The 13677-nt window shown below is 41.4% G+C and overlaps 2 protein-coding genes across 6 annotated transcripts in view; both read right to left on the bottom strand.

Moving 5' to 3' along the window:
- LOC110962381 (epithelial cell-transforming sequence 2 oncogene-like) overlaps positions 1-5331 on the bottom strand; it is a 37935-nt gene extending 32604 nt beyond the window's left edge. The window contains 7 exon segments of the mRNA XM_051943165.1: positions 1293-1458; positions 1533-1629; positions 2304-2502; positions 2586-2838; positions 2917-3079; positions 3151-3263; positions 4920-5331. Of these exon segments, the coding sequence (XP_051799125.1) occupies positions 1293-1458; positions 1533-1629; positions 2304-2502; positions 2586-2838; positions 2917-3079; positions 3151-3263; positions 4920-5204 (1276 nt within the window). The 5' untranslated portion in view covers positions 5205-5331.
- A 106-nt stretch (positions 5332-5437) lies between these two features.
- ccdc28a (coiled-coil domain containing 28A) lies at positions 5438-13677 on the bottom strand. Of its 5 annotated transcripts, none has more exons than XM_022210331.2 (6): positions 8555-13677; positions 8187-8450; positions 7872-8053; positions 7586-7740; positions 7147-7169; positions 5438-7003 (listed from the first exon to the last, which is right to left on the bottom strand). In XM_022210331.2, exons 2-6 carry the CDS (start codon positions 8348-8350, stop codon positions 6949-6951), a joined length of 579 nt encoding a protein of 192 aa, XP_022066023.2. In that variant the 5' UTR covers positions 8351-8450; positions 8555-13677; the 3' UTR covers positions 5438-6948. The 5 variants fall into 5 exon arrangements, with proteins under 5 accessions (XP_022066023.2, XP_022066024.2, XP_022066025.2 ...); XM_022210332.2 differs by having other exon boundaries at positions 8187-8440; XM_022210333.2 differs by having other exon boundaries at positions 8187-8379.

Raw genomic sequence — 13677 nt, 5'->3', positions numbered from 1 at the left:
TGACATAAATCTTAAAAAAAGAAAGAAAAAAAGCCCATTATTTATCTTTAAATAATCGAAAAACACATTCAACATTCTTCAACTGGGGAACAACAGAGGCTCTACTTTATGTAGATATTTTACGATTTACATTTTTCATTAGTGTCAACACAGTCTGCAGTTCTGCCTAAAAATCTATTAAAATCAATTACTAGTAGCTTCTCAATTACGGCAAGAATCTTTTTTATAGTTTTTATGTAATCTGATTAGAGCAAACAGGACATTTTTATGGCTATTTAAATTAAACACGTACATTAGCGGGATTTTTGATGAAACATCGCAAGCTTGGATATTTGATAAATATTCAAAACAGATATTTACTTCAAAGACTGTTGGAGGGTTGAATATTCAGCTATTCTTTCCGTTTTTATGTTTTCAGGACCTGGTAAAGAGATTTTTTTTAACATGTGTTTCAGTGCAACTGGTGGGTTTTGGTAGCCTAGCCGCGCTAGACAACCCACGGCAACGAATTTAATTCTCTGCCAGGGTGGGTCTAGGTTGGATGCTCCTAAAACTGGCCAGACCAATCACCATGAAGTGTAGAGTCAGAAGGCGGGCGTAACTCAGTGACGACAGAGGCGCAACGATTCTGACAGAAACAACCGGAAACAACTAGCCTAGCCGCGCTAGACAACCCTCGGCAACAAATTTAATTCTCTGCCAGGGTCGACAACAAAAACGACAACAGTCGTTGAGCTCCATTAGCATTGACTCTGAATAATCTTTCTGTTAACATGTCTGTAATATACTTGAGCTTCACCCATTGACTGTATAAATAAGGCTCACCGAACTACCGCATCCTCTGATTTCTGGCGCTCTAGGAGCCTATTCGTTGCGCTGATTGGTTGTATACCTACCCAATTGCTGAAGAGTGATTTGATAGACAACCTTTTAGCCCGCCTCCCTCCCTGTCGAGTGTGCCTAGACCCTTGTGCCTTCAGAACATGGGTCTAGCAGGGCTAGGCTAGGGTTTTGGGGTTCAGAGGGTTAAAATATGGAAGCAAAAGTAAAAGTTTTGGGTTGTCTTTACAGACCTTTTACTCGTCATTAGTTGACAAACTTGAAGGAAAAGAATCGATATGCCACAAAGTTGTGTTGTCAAATCAGAAACCTTTGGATAAAGTTATGCTAAACGACAAGACTGTGGTGAGTCCAAATAAAAGTGAACTGAGCTGACGATCCCGTGCTGGTTGCTCCATTCAATTGGCAGTAACTCTGTCCATATGAACATCCGCAGGAAAATTAATTCTCACCATGAAGCAGATTAATTTCCTCTGTTCCTCCTGGTGCCAGCAGGCCGAGCCTCTGAGCCGGCCGCCCACAAACGGCTCTCTCCACCTGGGCCAGCAGAGCCGGTAGAGTCCCTCTGTGGTCGTACAGAACCACCATCACTCCGGACGTCACACCGCTCAGCAGCAGCTACAAATAAAGACATATCACTGCTTCATCTTCCCACTGAGCATTTCTGTTCACACTCTTAATTTTTCTTTTACCTCATAGGCGGGAGTTCTGCTGGAGATGAGCAGTAAGAGGGGAGCATGAGGTGGATTCAGAGCAGGTCTGGAGGTGGAGGGTCTGCTCAGATTGTCACTGGAAGGAAATGGAAGCAGCATCAAAGAAAAAGCTCGACTGTATATTACATGTCTAAGAAATGCTCAACATTTTAGGAAACATGCTCCATTGTTGTCTTGCAAAAAAGATTTGCCACCCAAGAGTGTGAACCTTGAGTCAATTTAGTTTTACTGGAAAGAAATGTAAAGACGACATGTAGGAAGTGTGCAATTCAAATAAACAGAATACTGTGAAAAAGTTAATTTTGTATTGCAAAAAAGCAAACTTTCACACAGCATGTTCTGTATCATTTCATTTTCGTTTTGATGATGACAGTTTATGGCGTGTGAAAATCAGAAATCTGCTTTCGCGAATTATTAGAATATTCAAAATTTCAACATTTTCAAGAAAATGACTATTCACAAAGTATAAATAGTGCACGTTAGAGGATGTGATGAGATATTAGATTCTGATTTCCATGAGCTGTAAGCTGTAATTGTCAAAATAAAACAAGACTTGAAACATTTTCTGGACATGTAACAAATATAGGATATATGTGAAAGTTTTAAAATAAATTTTTTCTAAGTGACCTCAAACTTGTGAACAGTAGTGTACATCACAGAGGTGTTTTCTAATGTTCTAAATCAGGTGTTCATTCCAGCTACTTGGTACACAGCTAGTTTATTTAAATTCTGCTAAGTGAGGACCATCACCTGCTCAGAGTGGAGGCCTGAAATCTCCCCAGACTCTGACCTTCAGCCGTGAGTCGCCTCCTGTCCAGACTGAGGGTGGAAGATCCAAGATCCATGGATGTCACACCAGAGCTGGACCTCCCTGACAGGGAACCTCCACCTCTGGATGCTTCTGGCCTAGTGGAGCTGCCCCAGACTCTCCTGGTTCTCAGAGAAACTCCTGCAGATATCAAAAATATCGGCACCACTCGCTAAAAGTCTTTAATGAGATAGATGAAGTTGGAAATGTGTCTTTCCACTCACTCTTCTCCTCCTGAAGCTTCTCCCTGATCATCTCCCTGATCCTCCTCTCCTTCCTCCTCTCTTCCTCCTCCTCCCTCCCCAGGTTCTGCTGGTTCAGGGTTCCATACATCTCTGCTGCCCGCCGTGGACTGAGCCGGTCCAGTGTGGACACGCAGAAGACGTAGTGGTTCTTCCAGGCTCCGAACTCTTTATCTGCAGGAGTGTAAGGAAGGAACCAGCCTCTTCTGATGCACCGACCCGCCCACAGACAGTCCTGCAGGGAGCAACGAGACCAGGAGGGTTTTATTCTCTTTACTAAAACCCAAACAGTGACCAGAGGTGAAACCCTCACCTGCTCAGCCAGAACCCTCCAGTGCCAGCTGACCTGGGCGGCGCTGCAGAGGTCCAGAGGGGACAGGAAGGACATCACATAGAGGGACAGGAACCGAGGCAGCACCGATGTGAAGTCCAGCTGGGTCACCGGAACCGCCTCCATCAGCTGATCCCGACAGAACCTGCTCACAGCGGCACAGCTTTTCAGTTTGGAGCATGCGGCCGTAGAAAGACAAAGCAGAACCATCCTTACTTGAGCTGCGACGTGGAGCATCGTGAGAGCAGAGAGCATAGCAGGAGCTTCCTCTGCCGGTCCGTCCACAGGTCAAACCAGCGCAGAACCAGGTTCAGACGCTCCTCAAACAACTGGACAGTAAATAAACTGCACACAGTTAGTCTTATGATCACTGGGTTTTAAAGCTGCTGGAAGTACTCACAACTGGGCAACCATGTCACCTCTATTCAGTTAAACTTAGAGAAAACATCAAAAGGCTCCAGCGGGAATATATCAGAAAATGGATCTAATTCATGCATTCAAGCTCCAGATCCAGCTAGGAGGAGAAGACAACACAAACTAGACTTGGAAACTGATCCTTTCTGCAGATACAGAATATGCAAATCAACTGAAATCATGCTTTGCGTTACTGTGATGCGTGTTGCAGATACACTGTAAAATGTGTACCTTTTTAAGTTTATTATATTTACAGTTTTCTAATGCAATTTATGGAACAATTTGTTATTTTACAAATTTCACCAGTTTTTTTAAAAAAACTAGCACAATCACATAAACAATTATTATTCACGTTTACTGTAAAAAAATTTAAAATAAATAAATACAGAATAAAACTGGAAATGATGTCCACATCGAAATTCAGCACTATATTTAACACTTTTACCAAGAGGTTATTTTGCTCTTTGACAATGTTTGATTGTAGAATAATGCTTTTAATTGTATTTAAATGAAGTCAGTAAAAAAAAAAATTGAAATATTTTACAGATATTTGTGTTTATTTGAAGTTTAAAAAAAACACGCATATGAAGGACTAAAAATGAGTAAATAATTTCACAATAATAACTGTTGTTTTATAGATTTCCCTGGTGTTCCTACATTAGAGATAACTAGTAAAAATCACTGGAAAATAATATTAATTTGCATGTAAACTGTAAACAATAATATGATCATGAACATGAATAATACAGAACACAACTGTAAATAATGTTCCCATTAAAAATCTGTATTTTTAGCAGTGATACTGTGCTCTTTTAAAACATTTGGCAGTAAAATAACATCATTTTACTGTATTAAATCAACAAAAACCCAAATATTTTACAGATATTTGCAATTATTTTAAAGTGGAAAAAAGGAGGCAAATTACAGATTTTAAAATCATATTTTTTAAACTGATATTTTACAGATTTTCAGTTTTCTTAAATTACAGAAAATATCTCGTAAAATCAGTGGACCATCGTACTAATTTACACGTTAACTGTAAATGAATTCTTTCTTTTGTGTGTTTGCTCATAAAAACACTCTGCTTACTGTATTTAAATCAGCTGGAATATACCATTATTTAAACTTTTAAAGTATTCCACCATTTTAAAAGTATTTTTCTGACACCATTACTGCCACATTTTTGATCACGTTCCCCGAAGTAACATGCAACTCTCTTGTGTCTGTGGACTGAATCCAGCTCTGAGCAAAACTGCAAACATGCAGCCTCACCAGCTGTTCCAAATCTGGTTAATTAGCCAATTAATTCAGCTTATCATTCTGGTATTTCTTCTGCCTAAGTATACTGAGTAGCGTAACACTTTAGAGCTCATACGGTCAAAGCTTAAGCAGCACCACTGTGTGCTCTGTCTACATATATTAATTACTTATGTGATGCATTAATTCCGGTCTTCCTGTGTCTATTTGAACAAAACTTCCTAACTGTGTTTATCTGGAAAGAATTCTCTGACATGGCTGCTTAAAATAATAACAAAATAATTAATATTAATCTGCAAATAAGTGTCTCTGACCTGTATGTTGCTCTGCTGGTGGTTCAGTGGAGTCCAGCTGCTGAAGCGGGTCTCGCTTCGCAGCTTTTGGACCTGCTGCGGTTTATAGTCGGTTCCGTTCAGCTGCCAGCACTTCACCGAGTGTGGGACCGAGTGCTGGTTCCGGTTCATACTCACAGGGCAGAAATATGTCCGGGAAAAGGCCTCAAAAGTTGCGTTGAAATGAAAGAAGCTCCAGTCAGACTGAGCTGCTCCACTGACCTGCAGACTGTCACCTTGGAGACGCAGCAACAAAGAGGAGGACATTCCTTCACACAGCCTGCCGTAGGTTAACAACTAACAAGCAGGGTCAAACTAAATACAGCTGGCCAGAACAGATACTATCAAAAGTTAAAATTAAAATTAATGCTGTGACAACTTCTTTGATCTGAGATAAATACTTAGGGTCAGAGCTATCAAATTTCTTCTTTTACTCGACTGTTTTCGTCTCCTCTCAGCCCTTTGCCATTTTCAACGGTTTAAAAACGGTGTCAAAGAAATTCAGAGAAACACATTTATTCAGTTAAAATCAAAGTTAACAGTGAAACACCCCACATCCCACAAGAACACTACTTAAAGTCGGCAGTGGCGAAATAAAACAGGATTTACAATCAAAGCAGCATCAAACGATTCTCTTAAAACGCCACAACCTAAAACCGTCACAAGCTATGGAAATCACCAGAAGGTTTAGAACCAATAAGGCAAAAATGATTAAATTAAAAAAAATTAAGGCATGGTTGTGAGGTCGACATTTGGATTGTAAAGTCTTTCCCAGCGTCAAAGCAACACACCAGTGATCTTGTGCAATGGGCTCTCATGTTGCATGGATATGTGCAAATATATTCAACACTGAACAATGTGCTGGAGGTGCTGTCAGGCTGCGAACGTGCAGCGAGAAATCAACGCAAAACCACTCGACTACGTTACTGTGCATTTACTTGTCATAGTTTGACTGATTCAAAGGTTTTTAATCAGGGGGGATATACATATACACACACACATACTACCATTTAAACATTTGGAGTCACTCAGAAAAGTCCTTATTTTTTGAAGGAAAAGCTTTTTGTTTTCAGTAAAGATACCTTTAAATGAATCAGAAATATAGTGTAGACATTGCTAATGTGCTACATGACTATTCTAGCTGGAAATTTTGAATGGAATATCTACAGGAACATTTCCTGCAAACATCACTCCTGTGTCCTAATGCTACATTATGTTAGCTAACGGTGTTGAAAGGCTAACTGATGATTAGCAAAACCTTGTACAATTATGCTAACACATGAATAAAAGTGGGAGTTTTCATGGAAAACATGAAATTGTCTGAGTGACCCCAAACTTTTCAACAGTAGTGTATGTACATATATATATTTATATAGTGTGTGTGTGTATTTTTAGCATCTCACAGGTAAGATATACACTTGTATTTAAAGCTATATGTTGAGAAACTACTATAAATACATTCTAAATGGATGTTTGGAACACTAGAGGTCCACATCTTTAGTTTGTAATGTTAGACACAAGTCAACAGTAGGTGTGCAGTAATTTCACTTTTGGGCGATCACAATTACTTTGGTTAGCAATGTACTGTCAATCTAGACTGAGAATTAGTGCCTGATTTAGAACAGTCATGACAGGGATGCATCAAAGTCAAACTGTAAAATACACAATACTGTTCGCTTGAAGTCTCACCGACTTTTCTGACACCAGTAACTCTGACAATCAAAGGTAAGTTCACTATTGCACCTTGCATCCGATGAGATCGGTCCTCTCAAAGAACCACTTTACAGAACTGATGCTGTCGGTGTGCATCCCTGTAGGCCACCGAACAGTACATCAATCCACCTGCAGGGACAAGGACCGCAGATGAACAGCTCTGGTGCCACGTCTGTCATAAAAATTCAAAGAAATAGTGTCTGCAAGCTGGGTTACACTCCAACCCATCCACTACTGGCCCTGCAGGTGGCAGAAATAACAATAACTGCTGGATCAGGTGGCGTCGAGAGGAGGAGAATCACATGCTGGCAGTCTTCGGGATCTCTTGAGTGTCGGCGAGATTCAGCTTCTGACTGGAGAAACAGGGTTAAGAAAGAAAAAGCAAAAATCTGAGGTTTTAAAAAGCAGCTGATTAATGACAGAAGCTCACTTTAAAACGCATTTAGGGAGAAATACAACAACAGGAGAGGGATGGATGTTAAATATCAAAGGATACATGGAAGAACTCAGCTCCTCAAGCTGTGGAGAGAAAGAAAGTTTTTGATCTTATTAAACGTGCCAACAGAGCGCGTCGATCATCGCAAAGGACGTAATAGACTTTATCCTGTTCAACACGTAATAAGCTGAATGAACTCTGGAAGAGTTTAGCACTTGCAGGCGGATAAGCAGCTAAATCCTCTCTGGGATACGGAGTAGTTACATCACATGAATGAAAAGCTTTATCCGGGATCATACAGAGCACTTACTGTACCAGAAACAATTCAGCAGCAGCTCATCCACATGAACATCTGGTGGGTTATTCAGCAAAAACGTACTACTGCCCGATTAGAAACCAGAAGCCATAACATGTGGCTGTCCTAAAATACCGCTACTACACATTAGCAAATATACAGTCAGGATAAAGACTGAGGATTGCACGAATTATGGAGTCTCACATTAAATAGTAGCTTGTCCATGTTGGTGTCACGCGCCACCTTCCTCTGCTCCTCGGGCATTTCATCCACCTCCCCACACAGGTCGAAGTGCAGACGAGCCAGCTTCTCCTGCATCTCCCTCACATGCTCCATCTGTCCGATAGAGCATTCATTACCTGAGACAACAACAGCACAGTCAGTCGGAGGTGTGACCGTCACAGTGGTGATGCTCTGACATGTTACACGTCACAGCGATCAGACAGACAGTGAAATGGAAAGGTGAAATGCTCTTCTATCAGTAAATTACCAAAAGCCTGTAGTTTCCCTGAGTGGAAGTCGTTGAGCAGACTGAGCAGACCGTTCTCCATCTCCTGTACGTCTGAGACATCAGTCAGAAAGGAGTGCTGGATGATGGGTGCTGCCTGTCCCTGATTCTGATTAGCTTTACCCCGTAAACCCTGCTGATATCTGGGTTTATCTCTGGCTCCCCTGGAAACAGAAAGTCAGGCATCAGTGACAATACTTCGTCACAATCACACCTGGATTTATGTATTTCCAGTAAGAATATAAACATGTTAGGAGACTATCATGAGTAATACACCCATGGCTACACAGTTCCTACCTCCTCTTGCTCTTCTGGCTGGAGTGCGTCCCTGTGGTATGGCTGTAGCCGACGTGCCGTCCCCCGGACGAAGCGCTGTTTTTCCGGCCAGAGCCACTGGTCGGAGCCGCCGGGTTGGTGGACGTACTCCTGGTGCTCTTTCTCTTTAGCTTCCGCTCCTCCATAACTTCATGTTACGGTGCTGTCTAACCAGCTGGCTCAGACAAATGAGGACGTGTAGGATCAGCGGTTAGCACTGGGGCTAACCTCAGAACCTGATGGAAACTAGGCTAACGTTAGCTCACAGCTAGCTAGTCGGCAAACCACGAAACTTGTAACACACTTAAGTCATAAACCACAAACATACGTCGATAAACATGTTTACTCACAGCCACGCCACAGCAAGTCCTGGGCGACCCGCAACAGTGGCAGATTTTCCACAATACTAGCACATTTGTGGCATCATAGCAGTGTCCGTGTGTACCTTGCAGGTTGGCTAGCTCGCAGTGACTAACTCTGAAACTTCCTGTTTTGGTGGGACGCACCAGATTGGACTGGGCCGGATTCGAACCCGCTACAGGTTGAAGTTAAACTATCAACTAAAACACCATGTGTCATTTTAATTACCAAAATAACAACAATATAATATTTTTCGATTTTCGGAGCAGCCCAGGAATTCTTAATTTCGGGTAAGATATATCGCAATTTGAAATAAAGTGCCCCACCCCCTTCGCGTAGAGTCGTTATGAGAGTGCAGCAGCTTTTGGTTAAATTGGGCAGAGTTCTGCAAGTTTAACCTGTGGCAGCATATTAAGTCCGACTACATTAGCATTTTTGGTTTCCTGGTTTTTAACGGTCAGGACCAATGACGTACATATATAGCTATATATGTACGTCATTGGTCAGGACTTTTCTGTTTCTTGGTTCCACCTCCGACCACCAGGTGGCGCCTCCTGCTTTGGATTGAGGCTGTTTGTGAGATAGTTGAGGTGGATCAGCTGCAGCTGATGCTTGTTTGTTGTTGTTTCTATTGTGGCTGTACAGTGGCTCCAGATCCAGGATGCAGGACACTGAATCCAGGTGAGCTCAGTCAATTCACTTTGATTAATTCAGAGAAAATGACCTGATAAATTACAAAGAGAGGAGAGAAAAGACAACAGTCCAGCGTTGTCTTTGGGCTCCCAATGAGCTCCAGTGAATCAGTGAATGAACGAACTGACAGATAGTTTGAAAACATCAAATGTGACAATAGTGACAGACACAACAGCTGAGATATTTCTGGTGGTTTGTTGAAGCAAATACAAACTAAAGTAGGTTTATTCTGTCTTGTCTCTGCACTACTTCATGTTGGAGTTGACATCAAATAATGAGACTTTCAAAGCTTCAAGTTGTAATCTGAGGCTTCAGCAGAAGCTGCAGCTGGTTTTAAATTTGGTAGGAGGCTAATTTGTTAGCCTTTGAATTTTATCTTTGAAAAGATCGTTTGGGAAAGTGGCACCAAGTTCCAGTGACTGAAAGGTACTTGCGTGCTGTGATGATGATGATGACTCGGTGGATGGTCCGGTCGGTCTTTGTTGATGTGGGTCAGAACAGCGGTGGACAGAGTGGAGCCTCGGATCGATGGATGGTTCTCAGATAGGAGAACCCTATGGTCAAGGATTGTTCTGCTGGTAAAGGAGGACTCAAAGTGGTGCTTTCAGATGTGGTCTTTTAAAGTGGACTTTTGTATCTCATTAAGGAAGGGGGGCATCTTGACCAACCTATGTTGGAGAGGGCTAAAGTCCAGATGTCTCTCATATAATTCCATTTGCAGATAATTTTGTGGCATCTATAACTCCAAAAATATTGTAATTTGCTGAACAGGATGTATCTAGGCGCAATACTGACAAAAGCTCTCCTGCTCATTGGTCACTTTGCAGTTTTTCTTTCAGTTTTTCTGCCTCCAGCTTCATCACCAGTGATGTTTAGGACTCATTATTGTATTTTACACGCTGATGTTTTCTTTTCTTCATGTGTGGTGTGTGAATCATTTCTGCTTTGTCTCCTCACAGGTTTATGGATGTGGTTAAAGAGGACATGAAGGTAGTTGGTGTGAGAGAAAAGGATGCAAAAGACAGGGTTAGATGGAGGCAATTGATTCGCAGTGGCGACCCCTGAAGGGAAAAGAAGACGACTATACTATGTCAAACAAAAATGAGATTTTTTGACATGTAAAAACATGCCATATGATGAAATAATGTAAATTAGGCTGTGAAAAACACTATGGTAATGTTCTCTTTGGGAAAAAAAAAACATCATGAATTTTGGCCAAAAAAAACGCCTTACGAGGCAGAGGCAGACTGTGACTGTTGTCTATCTTGGCCAGAAATGATGTTCTTTGATTACTCAAATTCGGTAGGTGAAATGAAAACACGGGTCCTAGAAGTTTGGTCCTGAAAATGCAGACAAAAAAATTAAAGGCTTGAAGAAATGCAGATGATCATGGGTGAACATTTAGCAGTCACAGGTCTGAATCTTATGAAAGACTTTTGAAGTCTAACACTGAAAATAAAGAGAGAAAGACGTCCAAGAAGAGTTTTCAATGTGTGGCCCAGTAGTTCAGAGTGATGACGGATTGTTTAGGGAATGGAACTGTGGGCTTCAATCTTAAGATCATTTGTATCTCTGGAACACGAGCAAGCAAAATGAAAAGTGAAAACCACACAAAAGGAAACATCCAGATCAAACGCTTCTTGGTGGCTTTACAGCTTCATTTCTCGCCTTTAAATCCTGGTTCGAGTGCTTGAGTCACTGGTTTGAGTCCGACTTCTTACCAGAACCTAGAACTTCTAAACACCTCCGGCTGTCAGATCTGATTCTGAGCTGTTATGGTATGACCTGACACCTTGGAGGTTAAAGGAGCTCACTTTTGATCAGAAGATCTCTGGATCTAATCCAACCAAACATTTTTTTCTGTCAGCAAATACAAACAAACAAACAAACAAAAAGTCAACGAACTTTCCCGACACACTTGAAAAGTTCTGTTTAACTTTGTGAGTGCTTCTCCATGACAAGTCAAGCAACAAATAACAAAAATACACAATATTCAGACAATCAAGACTCTCCAAGACAAAGACATGTTGAGTTGCTCAACCAGTTCAGTTGGTGATTTGGTGGAAATGTTACATCTTCATTTTGAAGGTTGGTGGTTCAAATCCAATCTTGGGAAACATTTTGCAGTTTATCCTCAAGAATCTTCTTGGTACCATGATAGGAAGAAACTAGAGCAAAAACAGCTGTAAGACATGGTGGGGTAGAGCAAAGTCTGATGCTTCCTTGTGGAGGAGGTTCATTGTTCAAGTTCAGCTTTTTCACTTTGGCCTCATGAAAACACTGAGTACCATCACAAGAAGAAACTCAAGCTTGAACTCTGTGAGAAAGGTGGTGCAGAGGTGCATTCTGTGTCTCTTGCATGGGTGGTCCTTGGTTCGAATCCAGCTCAGGACACTTGCCAGTTTGACCTCATCAATACTTCTTTGGACCATCATTTAAGAAAACTAAGAACTACAACTTGTAAGAAGATAAGTTCTGTGTCTCTCATGTTGAAGGTTTGTGGTTCAAATTCCCCTCCATACCTTTTGATTGTCCGCTCCAATATTAACTGGTACCATCACTTAAGCATAGTTAAAATTGCACCTTGTGGGAAAGATGGTGTACAAGTAAGTTTCGTGCCTCTTATGTTGAAGCGCCATGGTTCAAATCCTTTTTTGGACCTTCATTCGCTAGCTTGACCTCCTCAATATTTCTTTAGAAAACTAAGATCTACCCCACGTGAGAAAGACAGTGTGGTGATAAGTGATGTACCTCCGGCCCAGGAGGTAATTGGTTCAAATCCAGCAGAAGGCACTTTTTGTCCTTTGGCTCATCAAGAACCTCTTGGTATCGTCATTACGACAAACTCAAGCTGTCAACTTATGTGACACATGGTGCAGAGGTAAGCTCGGTGTCTTTTGTGTTGATGGTTTATGGTTCAAATCCCCCACAGGCATTATAGCCTTTGGCTATAATCTGGCATATTTGCACTTGTGTTCATTAATATGTACTATCCCTATGAAATAAATAAATAAATATTTGGACTTTGTCCTCGCAAATATTAAATGGTACCATTATTTAAGCAAAGTTAGAGCCAATTTTTGTGGGAAAGATGGTGCACAGATAAGCTTTGTGTCTCTCATGTTGAAGGTTTGTGGTTGAAATCTCCCTTCAGACCTTTGGTCTATCCTTTGCCCACTCCACTCCACTCTTTACTGGTACCATCATTTAAGCATAGTTACGGCTTCAGCATGTGGGATGGTTGGTGCAGAGGTATATTTTATTCCTCTCATGTCTAAGGTTTATGATTCAAATCCCCCTCAAAAACTGTTTTTTATTTGTCCATTGTCCTCTTTCATACTTCTTTGTACGATCATTTAAGAAAACTAAGAGCTACACTTTGTAAGACAGATGATGCAGAGATAAGTTCTGTGCTTCTTGTTCAGGAGGCTTATGGTTTAAATCCAGCATGAAGACTCTTTTCGTTCTTTGGCTTCTTGAGAACCTCTCGGTACCATCATTACAACAAAAAGCGAAATCTGGCTTTTGTAAGAGAGGTGGTGCAGAAGTAAGTTATGTGTCTCTGATGTTGAAGGTCCATGGTTTAAATCCCCCTCCAGACCTTTTTTTTGTACTTTGACCTCTTAAATATTCATACCATCATTTCAGAAAACTAAGAGCTACACCTGACAAGAAGGATGGTGCAGTGGTAAGTTCTGTGCATTTGGAACACAAGGTTCTTGGTTCAAAACCAGCTCAAGGCTTTTTCTGTCTTTTGGCTGACTGAGAACCTCTTGGTACCATCATTAACACAATCTATATCAGAAACCTTGCGTGAAAGATAGTGCAGACGCAAGTTCTGTGCCTGAAATACGGAAGATCCACGGTTCAAATCCTGACTGAGAACCTTTTTGGACGTATTCAGTACCATGCTTTACGTGATAAAATGAAACTAAAGCTGTAAGCCAGTATGGACCACAATAGCCAAGCGGTACGGTAGTGGACTCTGATGTGGAGCGTCGTCGGTTCAAATCCAAGGAGTAACACAAATGGGAGAAACAACAACTGGAACCAAAGCCTGGGAAACAAGGAGTAACACAAATGGATATACAGTAAATGGAACTGAAGTCTGAGAACCAAGGAGTATCACAAATGGGTGAACGACAACTGGAAACAAAAGTCGGTGACAGAGAAAGTGGGGAAAGGAAGGGAAGGGAAGGGGGAGAAGATGGGAAGGGGAAAAGAAACGCAGGTGATTTTTTTTTTTTTTTTGCATTTTTCCCCTATTTTTGGTGATTTTTGGCCCAAATTTAAGAAAAAGCTTCACCAGGGTAGGGTATCAAACCCTGCTCTCCAGGTCTCCAACCACTGACACTACCTCTGGACTGCAGGCACTTCATGCTTAAATACAGGGTTTTCTTCTATTCCACAAGGAGATCAC

The sequence above is a fragment of the Acanthochromis polyacanthus genome, chromosome 22 (genome assembly GCF_021347895.1).
Source record: "Acanthochromis polyacanthus isolate Apoly-LR-REF ecotype Palm Island chromosome 22, KAUST_Apoly_ChrSc, whole genome shotgun sequence".
In the NCBI taxonomy this organism is placed as follows: Eukaryota; Metazoa; Chordata; class Actinopteri; family Pomacentridae; genus Acanthochromis; species Acanthochromis polyacanthus.
Note: the sequence above shows the minus strand (reverse complement) of the source record. Positions and strands in the feature narration are given on the sequence as shown.